Source organism: Paroedura picta, chromosome 14, assembly GCF_049243985.1.
Source record: "Paroedura picta isolate Pp20150507F chromosome 14, Ppicta_v3.0, whole genome shotgun sequence".
Lineage (NCBI taxonomy): Eukaryota > Metazoa > Chordata > Lepidosauria > Squamata > Gekkonidae > Paroedura > Paroedura picta.
In genome coordinates this window covers 11,996,056-12,020,654 of record NC_135382.1, presented here as the reverse complement: position 1 = coordinate 12,020,654, position 24,599 = coordinate 11,996,056, and the positions used below count along the sequence as shown (strand labels likewise).

Sequence of the window (24,599 nt, the reverse complement as noted above, 5' to 3'; positions counted from 1 at the left end):
TATGGATCGAGTGCTGAAGTTTCCTCCAAGAATGCCAGGAGCTGGTCCGCTGCCAGCCTCTCCACCACCTTGCCCAGAAACGCTAAATGTGACACTGGGTGGTAGTTAGCAGGGTCCAGCGGGTCCAGCGATGGTTTCTTCAGGAGAGGGCGGACCATCGCCTCCTTGAGCTGCTCAGGAAACTCTCCCGTACTCAGGGAGGAGTTGATGATGTCTCTGAGCTGGCCTCCTATCTTCTGGCCACCTCCCTTGAGGAGCCAAGAAGGACAGGGGTCGAGGGGGCAGGTGGTCGCCCTGACCGAACCTAGCAACTTGTCCACTTCAGAAGAAGAGAGCCGCCTGAAGCCATCAAACCTCACTACCAATGGCGGCCAACAGGTCTCCAGTGTATTAATTGTGGTGGGAAGGTCGCGGCAGAGAATAGGTCAGTTCAGCATTTGGTTTTGGTTCCAAACCTATGAGCAAACCTGGAATATTATTTTCCTGTAATTGCATTTCATAAACTGACTTCTCAAATACTGGAGAGTTGTCATTGAGATCTGCACATTAATTATTCTTGCTGATATCAGCCTGGGTGAGTCTGTGGCTGTGATGGTGATGTTACATGCTAAGATTCTTTCTTGGTCTAGGGGTTGCTGGTTCACCAATCAGTGATACTTATTCACTGAGGTTTTTAACGTGAAGGACTGGTTTGTATCAATATTGCAGGAAGTTCTTGATCAGTCTCGATCGGTGACACTGAAGAGGGCTACAAAACTATTTTGGGAAGGAATCATCTGGTAAAGGATTGGTGATGAATGTTGCACTCATCTCTGTGGCATTGTCTTTTCTGTCCTCAACATCCACAATGATTTTGCAGTAAGCAGATCACCCTCCTCCACTGGTAGCTTTGATATTTATTGCATAATTCTTGTTCTCTTCATAATCACTTAGTCCCACAACTATATATTTCCTAATCATCATCTTGAAAGATCTGAGTACATTTTCTGGACCTCGCTGAGGTAATAAATTATGTCCCTAAAGAAACCAAGATCCTTGTCAGTCACTTACACTCTCGGTCTGTGTACTTGGCTGGCTGTTTTCCTTTAATTTCATTTTATACAGAGACTGAAGAAATTGAGGGACATTATCATAGCTCTCCATTATCATTGTAGTCGCCTTTTTCCTTTGTAGAAGTTCTCATGCGACTTCAGGCTTTTTATTTATCCAAACACATTTCACAATTTTACTTTCCAATTTTGCAAAATTATTGTGATAAAAACCATAGGATTATTTTCAAATAGAACTACTGAATCCTACCAAACAAAGTAAAATTTAACATGGTCCATCAAGCCAGATTCAACTTTATCTGATGCCGTACTATTGATAATTATTATTACTTTGTGTTTAAAGAAAACCAAGCAGTTTGGGATCAATTCATGTCCAATGCAGCTGAAATCTCTTTTTATATAGTCTCGCATAAATTCAGTCCAATTAAATCCATGCTATATTTGATAATTCCATAACTCTAAAGTGCACTAGATTCCTCTATGCATATCAGCTAAAATGGCTCTAAAGACATGTTAATTAATGTTCAACAAATATATTGATCTATATGAGCTTCAATTTGTAGAGTTCTCAACTTTCTTGTGCATGTAACTTCCCCTTGTCTGATTCAGTGTAGCCAAAATATTGCCATTTTAAAGAAAACATTAAAAAGCTTCAACATAGGAGTTAATATGACATAACTCTCAATACTTTACACAATTTTCACATAAAACTATCAATCCCATTTTAACCTGCTTCTTTAGCCTCATTAACAGTAAAATCTAGTAACATTTGTGAGGGTGAAAGAGTAAAGATAATAACAACTGTAAAACTTGTTCAGTTCATTCAAACTTGTTCAGGGCCTCTTCTGCATGATGGATAAGCTGATAACAACTCACTAAATACATGGTTGTTTTTCTGATCTCTGCACAGAAGAGTGAATTTACTCCGGAAATCTGATTTTGCTCTGCATGGTTACATTAGATTAGATCTAGTGCCCCACCCTAAACAAGAAGGGATTATGAGAGATTATGGTCACCATTGTGATTGTTATTTTAATGGAGATTTTATTTGGGTTTTATAGTTTTAGAATTTTATGTGTAAACCGCCGCGAGGCTGCGGCAAGCGGCGGTATAGAAATCTAATTGATGATGATGATGATGATGAACTGCCTCTTCGGTGCTTTGTCTTTTAAGCGTTGTTTCTGAAAGATGCTTTTCACCGATTCGTTTCTCTCTTGCCTGCCTGAGATGGGCTATTAGCTATGCAGAGAAGCTCCTTAGTTATGCATATTAGTGACTGCACTAGAGAACAAAGTGGAGATGGCAAAACTACAGGAGGCAGGGCTATGAATTGTTTCATGCAGAGAGCATTGCAACTTAGTTTTTCAACAGACTATATTCAATGTAGAACAACAATTGTAATATATTAAAGCTGTCTAAACTGGTTGTTTTTTAAACTGTGTTATTTGACTCCATGCAGAATACCTCTAGTTAAGGCTCTCAGTCTATGCTGACGTAAACACAAATCTGTTTTCCTAGCTAAACTTTCCCTTGCACATAGCAAATGCAAGAAAAAAGCAACTATCTACCTACCTGATCTCTTCGGTTTTGGCCCGCCATGTCCTCAGGAATTTCTTGAGAGACTGAAGAAATTCTGTGATTCTGAGAGACGTTTGGGTCCCCCATGGAGAAAACAGGAATGAGAGGCCTAAGGAATCTGAACTCGCTGCTTAGTGATCCACCCGTTAGGCAGACATCATAGTGGTAAGCCCGGGAGAGTGATCCACTCTGAGAATCCACACCAGTCTCTGGGATCTCAGGTAAGGCAGGTGGGAACTGAGGAAGGGCAGAGAGAAAGCCAGACTCCTTCTTGTGCACTTTGATGACAACAAACACAATGATGCAGATCAGGAACACAAAGGACACCGCAGCCAAGCAGATCACCAGGTACATCGTCAAGGAGCCGTCTTCCTCCCGGGCCTCATCGTGACGGACACTCACAATATTCAGGTAAGGGTCTGAAAAGCCATCCACCGGAAGGACATTCAGGGTTGCAGTGCTGGTCTGGGGAGGGTGGCCGTTGTCCCTCACCAGGATAACCAGCCTCTGCTTGCTGGTGTCTCGCTCCGTCAGGGATCTCCTGGTTTTCACTTCCCCGTTCTGGGCTCCGATGCTGAAGAGGCCGGGGTCAGTGGCCTTCAGCAGTTCATAGGACAGCCAAGAGTTCTGGCCCGAATCCCCATCCACAGCCACCACCTTGGCCACCAGGTACCCGGCCTCCACTGACTTGGGCACCAGGTCGTTGCAGGGGGAGGTGCTGTTCTGGAGCGGGTAGAGGAAGAAGGGCGCATTGTCATTTTCATCCAGGATAACAACTCGAATGGCAACTTCCGAACTCAGTGGAGGAGAACCCCCATCCGAAACCCTGACTGTCACGTGGAATTCCCTGATCTGCTCATAGTCCAGAGATCGCAGGAGGTACAGATTCCCCGTCTCGGAGTTGATGGAGACGTAAGAGGCCTTAGGAGCACCGCTGGCATTTCCAGGCACAAGAGAATAGGTCACCTGGGCATTCTGCTCTACGTCCAGGTCAACAGCATGGACTGAGCCCATCAGCAGGCCTGGAATATTGTTTTCCCACACTTGCATTTCATACTTGGTCTTCTCAAACACTGGAGGGTTGTCATTGATGTCAGAGATCTCAACCCTAATCGTTCTTCTTGAAGTGAGCCTGGGAGAGCCCCGATCGGTAGCTGTGATGGTGATGTTATACTCAGGGACTCTCTCTCTGTCCAAAGGACTTTGGGTCACCAGTTGATAATAATTATTCGTGGTGGTTTTTAATAGAAAGGGCATGTTCATCTCCACAGAACAGGAGGTCCTGCCATTGTCTCCGGAATCTCGGTCTGTGACACTGAAGAGGACAACCAGTGTATCTAGGGGAGAGTCTTCTGCCAAAGGGCTGGTGACAGATATGGCCGATATCTCAGGTGCATTGTCGTTCTCATCCTCAATTTCCACAAGGACCTCGCAATGGCCTGTATGACCACCTCCATCTGTTGCCTTGACCTTCATATAGTAACTTGTTTCCTTTTCATAGTCAATTGCATCCAAAATGGTGATTTCCCCGGTCATTTGATGCAACTGGAACAAGTTGCTTATTTTCTCTGGCACCTGATGGAAGGAGTAGGTGATCTCGGCATTCAAACCAAAATCCAAATCTCTGGCTTCCACCTTCAAGACCAGAGTATCTCGAGGACTATTTTCCTTTAATCCCACTAAATATTCAGATTGTGTAAACTGAGGGAAGTTGTCATTGCTGTCCAGAACAGTAATATGTATTAGAAGTGTGCCGGTTCTTTGGGGTACCCCTCCATCAACAGCTGTGAGAGTCAGCACAATCTGAGCCTCCTTCTCCCTGTCTAGTGGTTTCTCCAGAACAAGATCCATTTTTTTCTTTCCATACTTGCTACTTTGAATTTCCAAGTGAAAATGGTGATTGGGACTGAGGGTGTAGTTCTGAATACTGTTTTCACCCAAGTCTGTATCTTGGGCAGATTCCAGGGGAAATCGAGTATTGGTGGGTGCATTCTCAGGAATAGACAGGTCAAGTTCAGTTTGAGAGAATGCTGGAGAATTGTCATTTATATCTTCTATCTGCATCTCAATGCTGTAGATGGTTAAGGGGTTTTGAAGCACAATCTCAGACAACAGTAAGCAAGAATCCATCTCACCACACAATAATTCCCGGTCTATCTTTTCATTTACAAAGAGGTTCCCAGAACGGGTGTCCAGCTGGAAATGCTGCTTATGGCTTTTGGAAACCAGCTGGGCTCTGCGGGCAGAGAGCTCCCCTGCTCCCAGTTTCAAATCCTTCAGCACATTCGCCACCAGAGACCCACTTTTCTTCTCCTCAGGCAAAGAATAGTGAATGGAGACACACATCACTCCAGACAGAGAGAGAAACAACAAAAGGTACAGACCTTTTCTCATCCTGAAGCTATGGTCCATGGTGCCAAACATGGCCAGCTATTTATAGTTTTCCAAACAGGAAGCAGCCTGGTACTGTCCAGAAGAAAGAATTAATTTTCATCTTCTGTGTTTATTGCATTTCTTCCTGGAATCTTCCCATCTATCCAGCACCTCCCTTCCCTCTGCATTCAAGAGTGTCTCTGCCTGTTCGGTTTCTGGTTGTGTTGCTAGAAATGAAATGTCTGAAATACCATTTGCAACTCATCTCCTTGCTAATGCTGCCACCTTGTGGTCCTCTCGAGAGAAAACCATGAAAATTGTATATTCTTTATTATAGGACCAGTTCCCAAAGTTTAGGGGGCAGATTAACTGCTTAGTCTCTTTTTCAGAATCCACCTGTAAAGTCATTCCCTGCTACTTCTCCCCCTTCCCATTTATTATTAAAATAGTTAATGTTTTATATTCTGGTTTATTAAGGAGTAGCAATGGTGAGAAACAGTTTGGATAAGGATCTCTCAGCCATTTAGCACTTTATACCTCTAAAGTACATCCTTTCTTGAACAGAAGTGCAGCCAATCACACACCTGATCGAGGTGTTCTTGTGGTCCTCACTGAAGAAAACCATGAAAATTATATAGCTTATTATTGTTGTTGTTGTTGTTGTTATTATACTATCTTTGTCTTTCAGAATCCATGAGCACAGTCATTCCCTGCTACTCCCCCTCACCTATGCACACAAAATCTTATTTAAGTTATTATTGACCAAGTTAATATTTTGTTTTGAAATTTTATTAATACCAATCGTGAGCAATAGTTTGCATACAGATCTCTCAACCATTTTGCATTTTAGGTATTAAAAATGTACACTGACTTGAACACAACTGCAGCCAATCACACCCCCTTGACAAATGTGTTCAAACCTAACTTCTGCGCACAAAATTATTAGTACGTCTCAAAATCCATAATGTGAAGGAGTTCTATTGCCTTGGTTCACAATGCAGATGTCTCCCCGAAAGACTAAGAAAAAAAGGGCAGAGAAACTCCTCACTGAATGGGGAGCCACGGAAATTTCACCTCCTTTTCCAGCCTCTTCTTCTAGCTCATCTTTCCCCTCTGCCTCCCTTCTGGCATTGCAACTGATCAGCCAGACAATATAGTTCCAAACCCACAGTTTGAGAACCATTTCATAAAACAGTAAGCTAAGGTATATGATGCTTCACTCAATGATACTCAATAGCTTGGGAACTGTAAGTGGCTCTTTGACAAGCCACTTGTGCTTCTGATCTCCATTCCCTAATGGGCTACCCACCATGTCTTTCAGGAAGCTGGGCAAGGCTCCTTGCTCAGTGGTGCGATTGGCAGGCAAGTGGCTCCTATCCTGAAACAGCTGTCATTGGAGGATGCCTAAAATGGGAATCCCCTGAACTGAAGGCCTCATGTTGGCGCCAGATAGGTCTAACAGCCCCTGACCAATCTTTGCAGTCTTTGTGCTCTTATTGCAATACCCGAGTTGTTTTATGATTGATACAACTCAGCTAATAAAGAGTGCTGAAGAACTTGAAAGTTTGCACATATTTTTTTTGTCATACATCTGTCTTGCAAGCCCTTTCCTTCCTTCCTTCCTTCCTTCCTTCCTTCCTTCCTTCCTTCCTTCCTTCCTTCCTTCCTTCCTTCCTTCCTGCCTGCCTGCCTGCCTGCCTGCCTGCCTGCCTGCCTGCCTGCCTGCCTTACACTCCAGGATCAGCTGTGATGGGGTGACATTTCATACTAGAAGTTTGCACATACTTTTTTGTCATATGTCTTCCTTCCTTCTACTCCAGGATCAACTGTGATGGGGTGAGAGAATCTTTCATAGATGTTTTCTGCTACCTGAAAACGTTACCAATATAAGGCTTAAGACTTATACAGTCCAAGACCATCGAGATAATATCAGAAGAAATGTAAAATATAATACAGCTTGTCAAGTAAAAGTGCTTACATGAAATCAACAAAAACCCATACATACTTGCAGATATTTTTGGCTACCTAGGATCTGTATATCTAAATTTTAAACATTCTTTCTGACATTATATAATCAAACTACCATATTTAGCCATGTTGAATGTGATCTTTTCATTCCCACCTTTTATCTTTCCTAAGAATTAGTGTGCAAAGGAATCTATGAGAGTTTCTCACATGTGCTTGGACAATTGACACTCAAACATAAAATGCTCCAAGAACTCAACCTTTCAGTTCCTGCACACACATAAGTGGTCTTGATATAGAAACCTCCTAAATTAGCCATCCAGTATGGTGGTGGGTAAAGCATCTTGTCTTAGGAGAGTAAAAGCTAAGCTAAGGTCTGGATTGCCTCAGCTTTTAGACAGCCCATTGTAATAACCCTATTAAGATTATTCTGGCCAAGTAACTTGCTCTTAACCCGATTTAGAGTGTGCTCCCTTTCAATATCTGATATGCTTTGTTTAACAAAGACCTTGGCTTGCCTGTATTCCATGCTTAACAGAAATTGATGGGACAAACCATGATAGCCCAATGTATTCTTTACCAATCTCACCAACAGGGAAATTACAGATACATATACATAATACATAATATTGTTATATTTTATTTATAGTGTTTGGTTGGTAAGGTAGCACACAGGGTGTACAACTCAAGTATCTCTTTTGTAGGTAGTTGCAAATAATTTTATGGTAAAACAATTATTCTCACCTGCCTCCTGGTTTGATCTTCAGCACAGTTACCAGAAATCCGTGAATCCCCCTGATTTTGAGCAGGCTCCACAGAAAAGACAGGAAAGAGAGGCCTGAGAAACTTGAACTCGCTGTTCAGGGACCCGCCAGATAAGCACACTTCATAGTTGTAAGCCCGGGAAAGGGATCCACCATCAGTATCCTCACAATTTACTGGGAAATTCGGTCCCACTGGGAAATTCAGGGCAGAGTTATCTATGAACTTCCTCCTTTTATGAATCTTGATGGCAACAAATGCCAACATGGAGACCAGAAAAATGGAGGAGATGACAGCCAAGCATATGACCAGGTACATAGTCAGGGTACGGTCTTCCTCCCCTACCACTTCCTCCTTCGGGATCTCCACCATCTTCATGTAAGGGTCAGAAAAGCCATCCACAAGAAGAATGTTTAGTGCTGCAGAGGTGGACTGGGGAGGATGACCATTATCTCTGACTCCAATGATAAGTTTCTGTTTGATGGTGTCTCGTTTGCTAATTGGTCTTGTGGTTTTCACCTCTCCATTCTGAACTCCCACACTGAATAGACCCGGTTCAGTGGCCTTCAGGAGCTCGTAGGAAAGCCAGGAGTTCTGACCGGAATCTCTGTCCACTGCCACCACCTTGGTGACCAGGTAGCCAGACTCTGCTCCTCGGGGAACCAAGTCATTGGATGGGGAGGTGCCATTCTGAAGGGGGTACAGGATGAATGGGGCATTATCATTTTCATCCATGACAACAACTTGGACAACAACTTGAGAGCTCAAGGGAGGAGAACCACTGTCCACAGCCCTCACGGTCACATGGAAATTTTTCACCTGCTCATAGTCCACAGATCGGATGGCATACAGATTCCCAGTTTCAGAGTTGATGGAGACATAAGAGGACACGGGTTGATCACTGACCTTCCCAGGCAAAAGAGAATAGGTCACTTTGGCATTTTTGTCCTTGTCTGTGTCCTTGGCTTGGACCAGACCTATGAGGAGACCCGGAATATTATTTTCCCATAACTGCATTTCATACAATGGCTTTTCAAATGCTGGAGCATTGTCATTGACATCTGAGATCTGGACATAGATGATTCTTGTCGAAGTGAGCCTGGGAGAGCCCCAGTCTGTGGCTGTGAGGGTGATGTTGTACTCTGGGACTCTTTCTCGGTCCAGGGGCTGCTGGGTCACCAACTGGTAGTAATTATTCTCTGAAGTTTTTAAAATGAAGGGCAGGTTTGCCTCAGTGTTGCAGGAAGTTCGGCCATTTTCCCCAGAGTCTTGATCTATGACACTGAATAGGGCTACAACAGTATCTGGGGGTGAATCTTCTGGAAAGGGGCTGTTGATGGATGTTACAGTCACCTCTGGTGCATTGTCATTTCTGTCCTGCACCTCCACAATGACTTTGCAGTAAGCAGAGAGCCCCCCTCCATCCGTGGCTTTGATGTTCATGGCATAATTTTTGTCTTCTTCATAATCAATGGTTCCTGCAACACTAAGTTCCCCCGTATGTTTGTTTAATTCAAAAGATCTCAGCACATTTTCTGGCACCTGGCCGAAGGAATAGGTGATGTCTGCATTAGAACCGAGATCCCTGTCCGTTGCTTCAACTTTAGCTACAAGCGTACTTGGTTGGCTGTTTTCCACTAGCTTCACTTTGTACAGAGATTGCTGAAACTGAGGGACGTTATCATTGGTGTCCAGAACATGAATAACAATTTTTGCTGTTCCTGTTCTCTTTGGGGTCCCTCCGTCAATTGCCGACAGAATCAAGAAAAACTGTGCATTTTCTTCACGGTCTAATTGCCTCCCAAGTACTAATTCTGCACTTTTGCTACTATCGCTGTGACTCTGAACATCCAACTTAAAATGGTCATTGGGATTAATTGTGTAATTCTGAACAGCATTTTCTTCTCTATCTGCATCTTGAGCACTCTCCAAAGGAAATCGAGTATTCAGTGGAGTTTGTTCAGGTATTTCAAGAAGGAATTCCTTTTTAGAGAAGTGGGGGGAATTGTCATTCACATCCTCTATTTGGACTTCAACTCTATGCACTTGCAATGGGTTTTCCAGTACAATCTCTGAAATGAGGATGCAAGGGTCCTTCTGACCACAAAAGCCTTCTCTGTCTATTCTGTCCTTTAGTAACAAATCCCCAGAATGAGAATCCAGCTGGAAATACTGCTTGCTGCTTTTAGAAACTAGCCGAGCTCCACGAGCAGAGAGCTCCTTCACATCCACATTCAAATCCTTCAGCACATTTGCCACCAGAAACCCACTCTTCTTTTCCTCAGGCATTAAATACAGGAAGGATTCGCACATTCCCCCACACATGCAGAGATACAGGAAAAAAGACCAACCTTGCCTTTTGTTGAGATGCCTTTCCATTTTCTCTCCTTCCTTGAAGGCAGCCCTAACTCTCAGGATGGTTCTTTGAGAAGAAGGCAGTTGCTGGAATTGGCTTTGATGTCTTTTCCCAATGAAAATGCCTCTTTTTCCTGTATTTGTTTTCTATAATAGCTGCAGTGGCTTTTTCCTTCCAAGATTTCTGACTATGCCTGCAATGACGATTGTCTTTGGTTTCTCTGTGAGATCCCTCCTATGCTCTTTTGAAAACCCAATGCTCCCTGAATGCCTGCTGTTTGTTGTGCAATTGCACCACCTTGTGTTGGAACATGTCTATGACTAGCATAAACCACCACCAACCAGCATTTAATGAAATATGTCTTGCAATACTTTTAATAGTTCACAGACCTCTAGTTGATAAGTTTTGAAGACAGTTTGGATTCAGTGAAGCACACGTTAAAATAAATGTTTACTGGCCTTCCCACAAGCTAAATATCTGGTCAATTAAAAAACTAAAAAATCTCATTGTAGTACCTAGCCAATATGAAGTTTGAGGTCCCAAGAATTCTGCTGATAGCTGCTCCTCTCTTCCATATGGTGACCCATTATTGGCCTAGAAATATGAACCCCCATTACTCCAGCTTGGTTTAGTGCAGGGGTGGCCAGACTGTGACTCTCCAGATGTCCGCAGACTACAATTCCCATAAGTCCCTGACACATGTGCTCATGGGAATTGTAGTTCATGGACATCTACAGAGCCACAGAGTGCCCCACATGTGTGAGTCACAGAGTACCCCCGGTGTAGTGTTTAAGAGAAGTGACTCCTGATCTGGCAAGCCAGGTTTAACTCCCCACTCCTCCCCATGCAGTTATATGGGTGACCTTGGGATAGTGCAGTTCTCACAGAGCAGTTTCTCTCAGAGCTCTCTCAGCCCCACCTACCTCACAGGATGTCTGTCATAGGGAAAGGAAGGGAAGGCGATTATAAGCTGCTTTGAGTCTACTTCGGATAGTGAAAAGTGGGGTATAAAATCCAACTCATCTTCATAGTTGTGTTTTATTTTCTTTCTTTGCACAGTCTCTGTGACAGTGGAGAAATTATGATGGTAGTGTGATGAGAAGTCTTCCTTCTCTTGCCAACCTGTCATTCTGTTTAATACTTACAAAAGGGAAAGTAACATGATAGCCCTCTTTAAGTATTTGAAAGGTTGTCACTTGGAGGAGGGCAGGATGCTGTTTCTGTTGGCTGCAGAGGAAAGGACATGCAGTAATGGGTTTAAACTACAAGTACAACGATATAGGCTAGATATCAGGAAAAAGATTTTTCACAGTCAGAGTAGTTCAGCAGTGGAATAGGCTGCCTAAGGAGGTGCTGAGCTCCCCCTCACTGGCAGTCTTCAAGCAAAGGTTGGATACACACTTTTCTTGGATGCTTTAGGATGCTTTGGGCTGATCCTGCGTTGAGCAGGGGGCTGGACTAGATGGCCTGTATGGCCCCTTCCAACTCTATGATTCTGTGATTCTATGATTCTATGATTCTAACATTTGACTGAGAATCTGAAGTGAAATCCCTCTGAAGAAGCTTGACGCAAACCGCATTGAAATTTCACATATATTAAAGATTATTTCCCTACAAGCACCATTTTTTTCGTGTTTTCTACATAGGCTTGAAGAGAGGTCATAGATTTTAACCAACTATGTTAGGTTATATAGGTAGTGATTTCCCCCACCCCCTTTCTTTAAAGGTTTGCTTCCCAAACTGTGGGAAATAGATGGCAGACATAGCATGAATTTGGTCCTTCAGCTTTTCTTCTTCCTCTCCAAGCAGCCATTTTCTCCAGAGGAGCTCTATTGCCTTGAGATCAATTATCTAATAGCAGAAGATCTTCAGATCTGGAGGTTGGCAACCTTGATCATATGTTATGCATTGGTGTAATTTGACATTTGAGTTACATCCATGTAGATTTTTGTTTCCAATCCCAATCCAGTGCACGAGATGTAACTGCACTATATCAATAACTATAGAAACTGCACAATGTATCCATACTGGTTCTGTTGTTGTTGTTGTTATTATAATAATTATTATTATTTCAATTTATTTCCCGCCACTCCCAAATGGCTCGTGGTGGGTTACAGTGTCTTAAAACCCCATTAAAACTCCCATTAAAAGACTTTAAAATATCACAACATGGCGGCACAATAATAAGATCCCCTTCCTACCCCCCTTCCTAAAAAGGGGGGGGGTGGAGGAGAAGGAGGTCAACGATGTTCAAGAAGAAGCCTGGGGGAGAGCTATTGACTGGGATGGCAATTCTTATGTCCGTTCTGTTGTGTCGTTTTCCACATCTGTGATCTTAATCCTACAGCATTGCTCAATCGAGGTTTTTTTACTGTCATACTGAATTGTTTTGCATAATTTGTAATCTTGCTTGCCTCTCAGTGAGAAAGGCAGGCTGTAAATCAGGGGTGGCCAAACTGTGGCTCTCCAGATGTCCGTGGACTATAATTCCCACAAGCCCTTGCCAGCATATGTGTTTGCCCACCCCTGTTGTAAATGAAATGAATGGTAACAGTAGCAACTGATTTATGAAAGGGATGAAGAACTGTCAGCATTTTAGATGTTAATTGTTGACATGACAATGTAAATATTTCTGTATCCACTGAGAGCATCGTTTTGAGCTGACATGAAGTCGAAGGATGAGAAGGAGGTCCTTATATCTACCTGGAGTCTTAAAGTGGCTTATATTCACCTTCCCTTTCCTCTCCCCACAACAGACACCCTGTGAGGGAGGTGAGGCTGAGAGAGCCCTGATATTACTGAAGAAGAGGAAGTTGGTTCTTATATGCCACTTTTCTCTACCCAAAGGGGTCTCAAAGTGGCTTACAATTGCCTTCCCTTTCCTCTCCCCACTACAGACACAACAGCCTGATATTACAGCTCAGTCAGAACAGCTTTCTCAGTGCTGTGATGAGCCCAAAGTCACCCAGCTGGTTGCATGTGGAGGAGGAGCGAGGAATCAAACCCAGATTAGACATCAGCACTCCTAACCATTATGCCAAGCTGGCTCTCATAACAGAAAAAGAGGAGGAATTAGGGAGTTCTGTAACTACAGTTGATGGAATAGTAGATCATGAGCAGTGGATTTGGGGGCTCATCAAATTTGTGCATAGCAATGGGGTAGGGGAGCCAGAGTATGTAAGTGTGTGTATCAATGATTAGTTCTGCTATTGTTTATTTGAGGGCGGACTGTGCTACTCAGACTGTCCATGGCTGCCTTTGTTCTCACAAATCCACCCCAGCATTATTTAACTTCCGCCACACAACAGAGTGCTAAGAGGTGCCCAGCCCTCACCGTGAGGCACCAATAAGCCACTACCAGGTTAAGGAAGAAGTTACTCAGCACCATCGGCACTCCAGCAAGTGATGGACTGGGTGCTCATTGTTTATCCCTGCCTAAATGAACAAGCCTGATAAACTAGTTATGACCTGAACCTTTAAAGACCAGCCTACTTAATCCTGAATTCATTCATTCATTCATTCATTCATTGTAGGATTTCTATTATACCCTGTCTTTGGAAACTCAGGGCAGATTGCACATTCACTTTACTAACAAATCCCTATAAAGCTCACAAAATTAACAGTTAAAACAATTATATTATCCATTTTAATAAAACATTTTAAAATAATAAGTACAGTATTAAATAATTAAAATTGACCACTGTGATTTCTTAATGAGATTTCTGATTAAAAGCTACGGTGCAGGTTTCCAGTCTGCCCAACCCCAGCAGACTGGAAACCTGTGCTTTTAATCAGAAATCAGACACAGTGGTCTCTGATGTTACTAATGTTACCTCTGGCCTCAACCATAGACCTGGCGGAACAGCTCTGACTTACAAGCCCTGTAGAACTGGGGAGGGTCCCACAGGACTTGGATCTTTGAAAAGTGACTCAGGACAGAAAGCTGACTATATACAACTTTAATAATATGCAAGAATTTACTATTAATAATCAATGCATCATGGATTATGGACAAAAAAACCCTCCATTCAATATGTTCAAAAGCTTTTTCCTCATCAAGTAGCATTAAAGCCATTTTCTCCTCTTTCTGCTCAACATAATTCAACAAGGAAATAACAATCCAAGTGTTAATTGCTAAATATCTACTCTTCATAAATTCAGTTTTGGCATGATTTTTATACCTTTCTTTCAGTCTATCTGCTAGAATGGTTGTAACTATCTTATAATTTACATTAAACATTATATGGTTCTGTATCAACTTGCATTTGTAGAGTCCTTACCTTTCTTGTGACTGGAAATTACCCTTGCTGGATTAAATATAGCTGGGATATTACCATTTCTTAAGGAATCATAAAAAGTTTCAACACAGGAGTTAATAATACATCATTCTCATTATGCTGCCAATTTTCTAATTGAGTATATTCTGTTGCTGGATTTATGTGTGCCTTATCATCCTATATCAACAATGACAACATTTTCCAAGAAAAGAATAGAATAGTGACTGTTTGAACAATCTTATGGAAGAAAGAGAAGCCTCTATTAGGGTAGATCTTACTTTTTTGCCCATCTCCACCGAGCAGTGACCCTGGTTGAGAAAGCCTGCTCTAGAAGTTTCCCAAACTGGAATTAGCAACTCAACTACTTCAATCCCTGCCAATGGCCAGGGGAAACCTGGCAAGCCTATAATATTAGCACATTTTTTAAATGCCTGTATTCCTAGCCACATGGATATGAGTGTTCAAAACTGCAAATGTATCACTAACACTTCATAACTTTATTGTGGGGCATGGATAAGCTATAATTTTCTCACAAAGTCAAGAGTCAGCCTTAATGGTAATAAAGTCCAGTCACAAATCTAATTACCAGAAGTGTTGAAGAAAGAATCCTGGCATTCAACAATAGGGCTGAGGAAATGATCTATAGCACAAGAGGTCCAATAGAAAGTGGGGAAGAGGACAAAAAAAAATAGAAGCCAGCTTCAACAAGATGGTTGGCTCAATAGAAAAATGTTTAATTGGTTCTAGACACAGGGTGATCTGACAGTAAGGAGTACAGTCTAATGAGGAAAACAGAAGGAATCATAAAAGGACAACCCTAACAGAAATGGAGAGAAACAGCTGAATTTAATGCACTTAATGAAAACATACACTATTCTCCAATACCACATATCTAGTCACAATAGATATCTCCAATAAGGAGAAAAGCAGTGAATTAATAGAATAGAGAGAAACAAATACTGATAGTTCATCAAAAATATTTCTCATTTCATACATACAACCTAGCTGAAATTTCCGTACTTCATAAAGGAATCAGAAAACAAACAAACAAATTCTTACCTTTTCACTTTGTTTTTGGCCCTCTGCCTGTTCAGGTGTCTCTTGAGAGAGAGAAGAAATCCTGTGATTCTGGGAGACATTTGGGTCCCCCATAGAGAAAACAGGAATGAACGGCCTGAGGAATCTGAACTCGCTGCTTAGGGATCCACCCTTTAGGCAGACATCATAGTGGTAAGCCCGGGAGAGTGATCCACTCTGAGAATCCACACCAGTCTCCGGGATCTCAGGTAAGGCAGGTGGGAACTGAGGAAGGGCAGAGAGAAAGCTAGACTCCTTCTTGTGCACTTTGATGACGACAAACACAATGATGCAGATCAGGAACACAAAGGACACTGCAGCCAAGCAGATCACCAGGTACATCGTCAAGGAGCCGTCTTCCTCCCGGGCTTCATCGTGACGGACACTCGCAATATTCAGGTAAGGGTCTGAAAAGCCATCCACTGGAAGTACATTCAGGGTTGCAGTGCTGGTCTGGGGAGGGTGGCCGTTGTCCCTCACCAAGATAACCAGTCTCTGCTTGCTGGTGTCTCGCTCCGTCAGGGATCTCCTGGTTTTCACTTCGCCGTTCTGGGCTCCGATGCTGAACAGGCCAGGGTCGGTGGCCTTCAGCAGTTCATAGGACAGCCATGAGTTCTGGCCTGAATCCCCATCCACAGCCACCACCTTGGCCACCAGGTAACCAGCCTCCACTGACTTGGGCACCAGGTCATTGCAGGGGGAGGTGCTGTTCTGGAGCGGGTAGAGGAAGAAGGGCGCATTGTCATTTTCATCCAGGATAACAACTCGAACGGCAGCTTCTGAGATCAGTGGAGGAGAACCCCCATCCGAAGCCCTGACTGTCACTTGTAATTCCCTGATCTGCTCATAATCCAGGGATCGCAGGAGGTACAGATTCCCGGTCTCAGAGTTGATGGAGATGTAAGAGGCCGCAGGAGCACCGCTGGCATTTCCAGTCACAAGAGAATAGGTCACCTGGGCATTCTGCTCCACATCCAGGTCGACAGCATGGACTGAGCCCATCAGCAGCCCCGGAATGTTGTTTTCCCAGACTTGCATTTCATACCTGGCCTTCTCAAACACTGGAGGGTTGTCATTGATGTCGGAGATCTCAACCCTAATAGTTCTTCTTGAAGTGAGCCGGGGAGAGCCCCGATCGGTAGCTGTGATGGTGATGTTATACTCAGGGACTCTCTCTCTGTCCAAAGGACTTTGGGTCACCAGTTGATAATAATTATTCATGGTGGTTTTTAACAGAAAAGGCAAGTTCATGTCCACAGAGCAGGAGGTTCTCCCATTGTCTCCTGAGTCGTGGTCTGTGACACTGAAAAGCACGACCAGCGTATCTAGAGGAGTGTCTTCTGCCAAAGGGCTGGTAATGGATATGATTGCTATCTCAGGTGAATTGTCATTCTCATCCTCAATTTCCACCACAAGTTTGCAGTGGCCTGAAAGGCCTCCTCCATCTGTTGCTTTAATGTCAATGTGATAGCTGGTTTCCTTTTCATAGTCAATTGGACCCAAAACAGTGATATCCCCAGTTGTTTCATGCAAGTCGAACAAGTATTCTATGTTCTCAGGTACGCGATAGAAAGAGTATGTGAGCTCTGCATTTGAACCAAAATCCAAATCTCTAGCTTCTACTTTAGACACCAGAGTACCACGAGGACTGTTTTCCTTTAGCTTCACTTTATATTCAGATTGTATAAACTGTGGAAAGTTGTCATTGCTGTCCAGAACATTAATATTTATTTGAATTGTTCCTGTTCTCTGGGGCACCCCTCCATCAACAGCCATGAGAGTCATTCGAAATTGAGCTTCTTTCTCCCTGTCCAGTGGTTTCTCCAGAACAAGGTCTACAGATTTGCTTCCAATTTCATCACTTTGAACATCCAGTCTGAAATTCCCATTAGCACTGAGTGTGTAGTTCTGAACACTGTTTACACCCAAGTCTGCATCTTGGGCAGATTCTAAAGGGAATCGGGTATTTGTAGGGACATGCTCTGGAATTGCTAATTTAAATTCCTTTTTGGAGAATTTGGGAGAATTGTCATTCACATCTTTTATCTGAATCTCAATAATGTAGATAGTTAAGGGATTTTGGAGCACTATTTCAGACAACAGCAAGCAGGGCTCCATCTTGCCACACAAGGCTTCCCTGTCTATCTTTTCGTTTACAAAGAGATTCCCAGAATGGGTGTCCAGCTGGAAATGCTGCTTATTGGTTTTGGAAACCAGCTGGGCTCTGCGGGCAGAGAGCTCCCCTGCTCCCAGCTTCAAGTCCTTCAGCACATTTGCCATCAGAGACCCACTTTTCTTCTCTTCAAGCACAGAATACCGAATTGAACTACACACCACTGAAGATACAAAGAATAGGAACAAAAGGTACAGACCTTTTCTGATCCTGAAGCTGTCCTCCATGTTCTGAGTAACATCCAGTGATTATTTATATTTCTTAGAAAATTGTTCTGTTCTTTTGATGGTTTTCTTTGAATGTTTTATTTCCCATCCATCCAGCACTTACCCTTCCTGTAGTTTCAGATTCTAACTGCGGATATGTTTCGGATAGTGCTGCTACAAAATAGAGGATTCTTTTTTCAAAGGGCTGCTGCAACTGATCTGTTGGCCAATGCTGCCATCTTGTGGTATGCTCTTAAGAAAACTATACAAATTATACCTTTAAAGAAAAAGACCACTGTCTTTCAAAGTTTTTCAACTGGGATCCATTTCTAGGTATAGTTGGTCTTTCAGAACCCACAGGCAAAGTCATTCTATGTAACATGACATCAACCACCGCCACCACACACAAAAATGCAATGCGATAATATCAATTAACTTAGTAGTGGACAAATGTCTCCTGCTCTGTGGGCAGAAGAAACAAGATTATGCAAGGCAAACACAGGAACTATTCACATTGCCACTTACTGGGAAATTTAGTCTCCAGCACTCAAAACAAGAATAAATGGATTTTATACTATGATTTTCACTACCCAAAGGAGTCTCAAAGTGGCTTCCAATCGCCAGCCGTTTCTCTTCCTGCAGCAGATACTCTGTGAGGTAGGTGGGGCTGTGGGAGCTCTGACAGGGCAGCTTTGTGAGGACAGCTCTATCAGGACTGTGATGAGCCAAAGGTCACCCAGTTGGCTGCATGCGAAAGAGTGGGGAATCAAACCTGGTTCTCCAGATTAGAGGTCGCTGCTCTTAACCACTACTGAAATAAAGCAATTCCTCCCCCCTTTTCTCCTTTTCACTCTGCTGGGATGAGATGAGTGTGCTCCCTCCTCTTCAACTTCACCTTATTTCTTCTATCTCCTACTGAGGTCATGCTTAACTTGCAAAACAGTGTCAGCTAACCTTGGCCCATGCCACAAAGCTTTTACCTGAAGCATATACTAGTTTAGCATTTATATAAAAACTTTAAACATGGTTCGCACTCATAACAGAGAATATAATTTTTGTAAGTTTCTATAAAAAACACATAAGCAGACAGAGAAAGAAGAGAAATTACATGTGGGAATACTGAAAAAGAGTTACCTTTGGTTATTATTATTAACATTATAATATTAGAAACTGAATAATTAGGGATTTACAATAATTAATTACTCTCACCTGATTTAAGAGTTCACTTTCTGCTCCATGACTGGGAACTTCTTGGGAACCAACTGGATTCCTTGAATGCCCCTGATTTTGAGCAGGCTCCAGAGAAATCACAGGAAAGAAAGGCCTGAGAAACTTGAACTCGCTGTTCAGGGACCCGCCAGCTAAGCACACCTCATAGTTGTAAGCCCGGGAAAGGGATCCACCATCAGCATCTCCACAGTTCTCTGGGAAATTCGGTCCCACTGGGAAATTCAGGACAGAGCTCTCTATGGACTTCCTCCTTTTATGAATCTTGATGGCAACAAATGCCAACATGGAGACCAGAAAAATGGAGGAGATGACAGCCAAGCATATGACCAGATACATAGTCAGGGTTCGGTCTTCCTCCCCCACCACTTCCTCCTTTGGGATCTCCACCATTTTCATATAAGGGTCAGAAAAGCCATCCACGAGCAGAATGCTTAGGGTTGCAGAGGTGGATTGGGGAGGGTGCCCACTGTCTCTGACTCCAATGAAAAGTTTCTGTTTGAAGGTGTCTCGTTTGGTAATTGGTCTTGTGGTTTTCACTTCTCCATTCTGAGCCCCCACACTGAACAGACCCGGTTCTGTGGCCTTCAAGAGCTCGTAGGAAAGCCAGGAGTTCTGACCGGAATCTCTGTCCACTGCCACCACCTTGGTCACCAGGTAGCCTGTCTCTGCTCCTCGGGGAACCAGGTCATTGGACGGGGAGGTGCCATTCTGAAGGGGGTACAGGATGAATGGGGCATTATCATTTTCATCCATGACAAGAACTCGGACCATAACTTGGGAGCTTAGGGGAGGAGAACCGCTGTCCACAGCCCTCACAATCACATGGAAATCTTTCACCTGCTCGTAGTCCACTGATCGGATGGCATACAGATTCCCAGTTTCAGAGTTGATGGAGACGTAAGAGGACACGGGTTGATCCCTGACCTTCCCAGGCAAAACTGAATAAATTACTTTGGCATTATGCTCTGTGTCCAGGTCCCTGGCTCGGACCGACCCTATCAGCAGCCCTGGAATGTTATTTTCCCATAACGGCATTTCATATGTTGACTTCTCAAATGCTGGAGCATTATCATTGATATCTGAGATCTGAACATTAATTATTTTTCTTGAAAGGAGTCTGGGCAAGCCCCTGTCTGTAGCTGTGATGGTGATGTTGTAATCAGAGGCTTTTTCTCTGTCCAGGGCCTGCTGGGTCACCAGTTGGAAGTAATTATTCACAGAAGCTTTCAACAAAAATGGTAAGTTTGCCTCCGTGGTGCAGGCAATTCTGCCATTGTCACCTGAATCTCGATCTGTGACACGGAAAAGGGCCACCACTGTATCAGGGGGAGAATCTTCTGGCAAGGGGTTTGTGAGAGAGGTGAGGATGACCTCTGGGGCATTGTCATTCATGTCCTCAACCTCCACCATGACTTTGCAATACGACGAGAGCCCCCCTCCATCCGTGGCTTTGATATTTATCTCATAACTTTTCTCCTCTTCATAATCAATGGTTCCAGCAACAGTAAGTTCCCCGGTCTGTTTGTTTAAACTGAATGCTTTGAGCACACTTCCTGGAACCTGGCTGAAGGAATAAGTGATGTCCCCATTGGAACCAAGATCTCTGTCAGTTGCTTCAACTTTAGCTACAAGTGTACTTGGTTGCCTGTTTTCCATTAGTTTCACTTCGTACACCGACTGATGAAACTGAGGGACATTATCATTGATGTCCAGAACTTTGACAACAATGTTTGCAGTGCCTGTTCTCTTTGGGGTCCCTCCATCAACCGCATACAGAATCAGGAAAATCTGTGCATTCTCCTCACGGTCCAACAGTTTCTCCAGTACTAATTCTGCATATTTGCTCCCATCACTGCGATTTTGGACGTCCAGTCTAAAATAATCATTAGGACTAAGTGTATAGTTCTGAACAGTATTTTTTCCTATGTCTTCATCTTGACCTTTCTCCAATAGGAATTGGGTATTCAGGGGGGTCTGCTCAGGTATTTCAAAAAGGAATTCACTTTCAGAGAATTGTGGGGAATTGTCATTCACATCCTCTATTTGGACTTCAATTCTGTGCACTTGCAGTGGGTTTTCCAGCACCATCTCTGAGAATAAGACACAAGGATCCTGCTGACCACACAGAGCCTCTCGGTCTATTCTGTCCTGTACTATCACATTCCCAGAGTGAGGATCCAGCTGGAAATACTGCTTAGTGCCTTCAGAAACCAGCCGGGCCCTGCGAGCAGAGAGCTCCTTCACATCCACTTTCAAATCCTTCAGCACATTTGCCACCATAGACCCACTCTTCTTTTCCTCAGGCACAGAATAATGGAAAGTCTCACACACCACAATAGCAAAGCAGAAAAACAGAGAGAAAGACCAGACTTGCCTGTTAAGGTGGCTCCTTTGCATTCTTGCAGGTTTTCCCAAGGCAGAAGTGAAACACAAAGAGCTTCTTTGTAAAGTACCTGATTCCCTTTCTTTCTCTTTGGCCTTCTTATTACTGAAAATAGATTCAGAAGCCTTTCCCTCCTAACAATTCTGACTGTTATCTTGCAGTGCAGAGCTTCTGCCTGTCTCCATGCTCCTCCTTTGTCTAATGGCCGCAGCTTTTGCAAAGAGAATTCATTGTTGGACAATTTTTGTTCTGTTGGCCAACAGCACCACCTTGTGCTTTAATAAAAATACAGCAGTGGTACATTTTCCAAATTTTTCCAAATTATTATTATTAAAACAATCCTCTGGAATAAGAGATTGCAATGGATTTATTGCATAATGATCACACAGATGTCTTAGAAGTAAAAATTTAAAATCTTAGGTACAGAAAGTCTGGATGACACATTAAAATCTACTGATTTTTTTCTGTCATTATTTCCCTTCTGCTGCTAATGAAAACCAGATATAATTTAAAAACAAACATCAAACAGAGGCAAAACATGTTATAAATAAAATGATTAAAGAACCAAGATAACCGAAATGACCCAACTAAGGTAAATAAAATTAGGCTGAGGTTGAAAATATTCTCCAAATGAATGCAAATGTTAATTTTGGTGTCTACTTTATATCACGTGGTGTCTCAGGCTGATGGCCTGGTTTCATTCATTACAAACGAAATCAATCTCTGGTTGTTAGAGTACAGCAAGGCTCAGCTCAGTCATGGCGAGAGAGGTTTTACCTCTCACTCATGATGCTTCATTGTGGGACTCTGCTAGAGTTTCCAGCCCCCTCCCCCCACCCACTGGTGGGTGGTTTGGAGGGGATGGGTTGGCAGATCCACACTGAGAAACTCCTGGATAACTGGAGGTGGTGCCTGGAGCGGACAGGGACTTCAGTGGGGCACAATACCACAGTCCACCCTCCAACCATTTGTTTTCTTTAAGGGAACTGAAAATGAGCTGTAATTCCAGGGAATCCCCAGGTCTCACCTGGAGGCTGGCATCCCTATACTCTGCTGCAGTTACTGGGATTCAGGTTGGAATTAAACTTTATGGAACTTTGGGTGGGGGTGGACCTCCAACAACTTAAATCTTTGTCTTAGATTTGGTATCAGCGGCCACACTGTGATTAACATTTGAAGAGAAAATAGATTGGGATAGAGTTCTGTATTCTTTTTGAGGATGACTCTTACTGGACAGGGGCAGGGGATAGAGGCATTTGCAGAGAGTTGGATTGGGTGGGGGGATAATGTGTGCATTGTCTGATGTGTATCGACAAGAGATGATGTTGCTATCTTCTGGAAGCCATCATCCTTATCTTCATCATCAGCCTGGAAACTGTGTCAGCAAGCTAGGATGTAACATTATGTGTGACTCAGCTTTATTGCCCCTTTCACCTCATTTGTTAAACTTCTGCTGCAATCACTTCAGTGCATTCCTGTTTTGTTTTAAATTGATGACACTGTCTACACCAGATTCTCTGTAATTCAGTTTATCTTGGGGTATTTCCGCACATCTAAAATAATAGTGTTGCACTAAAAATAATCCTGCCTTCGGCCATTCCTCACCTTCTGCCTGTCTTGCTGTTGTCTGCCGCCTTTTCACACTTCTTACACTCCACATGCCTGCTTGAAATGGCAGAAGAAATGGCACTTTATACGCGACTCTCTTCCACCTGTCAATCAAGCCAGGCAACCAATCTCCTTTCTCAACCTTTTAAAGGGCCCGCAATGTCCGCTATTTTTTAAAATCAATCCTCCTCCATTGAAATGCCTATGCATCTAATCAGAGGCGCATAGTGCTTTTTGAATGCCACCCATTACGGACTCACAAGACTTGATATCTTGATCGTATTCCTGATTTTGGGGGGGGGAGTTTAGAGAGGCATTCCTTGTGTGACAACGTGGGAAAAATATTTTTGGCTTTGCCTGCACACTTGTATGCGCATTCATTGCTCCAGGCAGTTTGCTTTAAAAAAAAAAAACCGTCCCCGGGAGAAGGGAGAGAGAGGCAGGTGTGAGGGCGGGATACTGGAGGCAGAGATAGTGCATCTTCACCTCCATACATTTCTTTAGCATGTGGCCTGCTGGTTGTTCTCATGTAGCTCGTGCTACATAGGTTGGGGAATCTACTTTATGCGATTCCCCAGCTAGCGCTTTAAAATGGAGGATGTAGCTAGCGATTTGCTGCTTGGATGCTGGATGTTGGCGACATCATGTGAAATGCCAAAAATGTAGCGTCTTCACCAGGTAAGCATTTCGCTATATTTATGTTGTGTGGAAAGGCCCTTGGATTCTCCATTAGTATGGTGTAGTGGTTACAAAGCTGGATCAGGATCTGGGAGGCCTAGATTCAGATTTCCACTCTGCTGTGGGAATAGGGATAGGCGCAAAGCAGGAAAGTGCAATTCAGTTCATGATTCATGGCATGCCCAGTTCCCCAATCATAGACTGTCATGAACTATTAAGCATTGAGCAAACTAGTTCAGATTGTGAGGTTTATAACTTGGCAGAATGTTGCACTGTGTGCCAGAGACACCAAACTTGCAGGAGATCCTAGTTGGAGACGACCAGGTTTGCAGAATCCAAATCACAGTTCCCCAAAGAAAGTGCACCCAGAAAAGTTATTTCTGAGGAAATAATGGGTGTAAGTTCAGGAGGTTCTATTCTTTTTCTCTGCCGTTTCTCCTCTGCAATTGCTAGTTCCAGAAAACTCTTGCCAGTTTCAAGATGGGCCCCCCACTCTTGACCAACATACATTTCTGCCCCCCCCCCACCAGGTGTGTATTTCTTCTGACGCTGTGCTTTGAAAGCAAACAGTCGTTCAGCTTGCTTTGCTGTAATGGTATTGGATTCTGCTGGGCATCTTGTACATTGAACTGGTTGTATTGAGCTTGAAAAAGCCCCCTCACACATTTTTTATTGCACAGATTCTGTGGTCTGATGATAGTCCTCTTTTGCCTGCATAGCTGCAGTGACAGGAGTCTACAGAACAACTCAGGAACAAGCCAGTGACACCAAACTCACAGGGAAACTTCCACCTCTCCATTGCTTTCAATTTTGCTTTGGATTTTTTAACAACTTGATTGAGCAGAAACCATCTGAAAATGTATAATGTATTCATTCACAAACTA

General features: G+C 43.3%; 1 protein-coding gene across 17 annotated transcripts in view; it reads right to left on the bottom strand.

Annotated features, from left to right (window-relative positions):
- Positions 1-24,599, bottom strand: part of LOC143824016 (protocadherin beta-16-like) — a 234,763-nt gene that overhangs the window by 76,952 nt on the left and 133,212 nt on the right. The window contains exons 1-2 of one of the 17 annotated variants that reach the window (XM_077310799.1): positions 7,710-10,072; positions 6,786-6,869 (exon numbers count right to left, since the gene is read on the bottom strand). The exons of 12 other annotated variants lie outside the window; for them this stretch is intronic. In XM_077310799.1, coding sequence (XP_077166914.1) covers positions 6,786-6,869; positions 7,710-10,052 — 2,427 coding nt within the window. In that variant the 5' untranslated portion in view covers positions 10,053-10,072. Of the gene's footprint in view, positions 1-2,621; positions 4,993-6,785; positions 6,870-7,709; positions 10,073-15,419; positions 17,800-19,025; positions 21,414-24,599 lie in introns of those variants that run through there. 4 more of the 17 variants (XM_077310815.1, XM_077310816.1, XM_077310814.1 and 1 more) reach the window with 4 other exon arrangements.